Here is a 1363-nt window from a genome sequence, read left to right as displayed (position 1 = left end):
GAACAACAACTTGAGGGGAGAGAGCTTTTGAATAGAGGATCCTTAAGCACTTATGATTTTCAATTCTCTTTGTTGTCGTGAAAAAAAGCATACATCTAATGAGTATTTTCCCTCCAGTTAAGAACCATTAACAATCTAATGAGTATTAATCCGATATCCGTGGTTTGGGTTGAAAACAGGTACTACATCCTGTGGCGGATTCCATCAATATAAATAGCGAAGTATGGAGAATGTACTTCAATTCTCTGATACCAAGATTAGTTAAGGAAGGAGATGACGGCAATTATGGATCAACTGCTGTCTGTGACACGATGTGCTTGCAGGTGTTCATCTGAAACTATCCAAACCATTTAGAAATTTCATATGCAAAACTGACTTTCAATGAACATATGACAATTATGCTATGAGTACACTAGTATTTGTTTAGTTTCCGTGATATCTTACATCAGTTGGAGAGGAAAACGAAACATTCCTTACAAGGGTGTGGAAACCTCTTCCTAACATACACCTTTTAAAATCGTGAGACTGACATCAGTACGTAACAGGCCAAGCAGACACTAGCGATGGGCTTGGGCTATTACAAATGGTATTAGAGCTATACACTGAACGGTGTGTCAGCTTGGATGTTGGACCCCTAAGGAGGGTGGATTGTGAGATACCACATCAGTTGGAGAGGAGAACGAAACATTCTTTATAAGAGTTGTGGAAACCTCTCCCTAACATATGTTTTTAAAACTGTGAGTCTGATGGCGATATGTAAGGAACCAAAGTGAACAATATCTGTTAGCGATGAATTTAGGCAGTTACAGTTTCATTTTTTGAATCTTTGTTATCACGACAATTTTCACAATTCGGTTGTTTTGACCGCTGCAGGCTCTATCAAAGCGAATTCATTATGGAAAATTTGTAGCAGAAGCAAAGTTTCAAGAGTCACCAAATGAATATGGGGCTGCAATTAGGAAACAAGTAAACTTTGTTCTATTACTACATTACATTCTTGATTCTGCTATCAAATATGTGATATGATTCTGGTGCTGGGTTTTGCAGGACAAGGAGAAGTTGATGGACATGCTAACGTTTCGGAGCGTCGAGGAGGCGATCAAAAGGAGAGTGGAAATGAAAGCGAAAACATTTGGGCAAGAGGTTCCTGTAAACATAGAGCAAAAACATGGTGCCCCAGTTTACAAAATTAAACCCAGTTTGGTTGCTCAACTTTATGGAGAATGGATCATGCCATTAACAAAGGAAGTTGAAGTTCAGTACTTACTCAGAAGATTGGACTGATTTGCAATCATTCTTCATGGTCAATGCTCATAGTAAGTTCCCACTTAGTTCCAATACAATAATCAGGTTGAGTTACAAC

The 1363-nt window shown here is 38.6% G+C and overlaps 1 protein-coding gene across 1 annotated transcript; it reads left to right on the top strand.

Moving 5' to 3' along the window:
• Positions 1-151: 151 nt before the first annotated feature.
• LOC111786618 (chorismate mutase 1, chloroplastic-like) lies at positions 152-1357 on the top strand. The gene is made up of 3 exons (XM_023666852.1): positions 152-323; positions 874-966; positions 1048-1357. The coding sequence occupies exons 1-3, from the start codon at positions 231-233 to the stop codon at positions 1282-1284; spliced, it is 423 nt and encodes a 140-aa protein (XP_023522620.1). The 5' UTR covers positions 152-230; the 3' UTR covers positions 1285-1357.
• Positions 1358-1363: the final 6 nt, after the last annotated feature.

Source organism: Cucurbita pepo, unplaced genomic scaffold (assembly GCF_002806865.2).
Source record: "Cucurbita pepo subsp. pepo cultivar mu-cu-16 unplaced genomic scaffold, ASM280686v2 Cp4.1_scaffold002149, whole genome shotgun sequence".
In the NCBI taxonomy this organism is placed as follows: Eukaryota; Viridiplantae; Streptophyta; class Magnoliopsida; order Cucurbitales; family Cucurbitaceae; genus Cucurbita; species Cucurbita pepo.
This window is presented reverse-complemented; position numbering and strand designations above follow the sequence as displayed.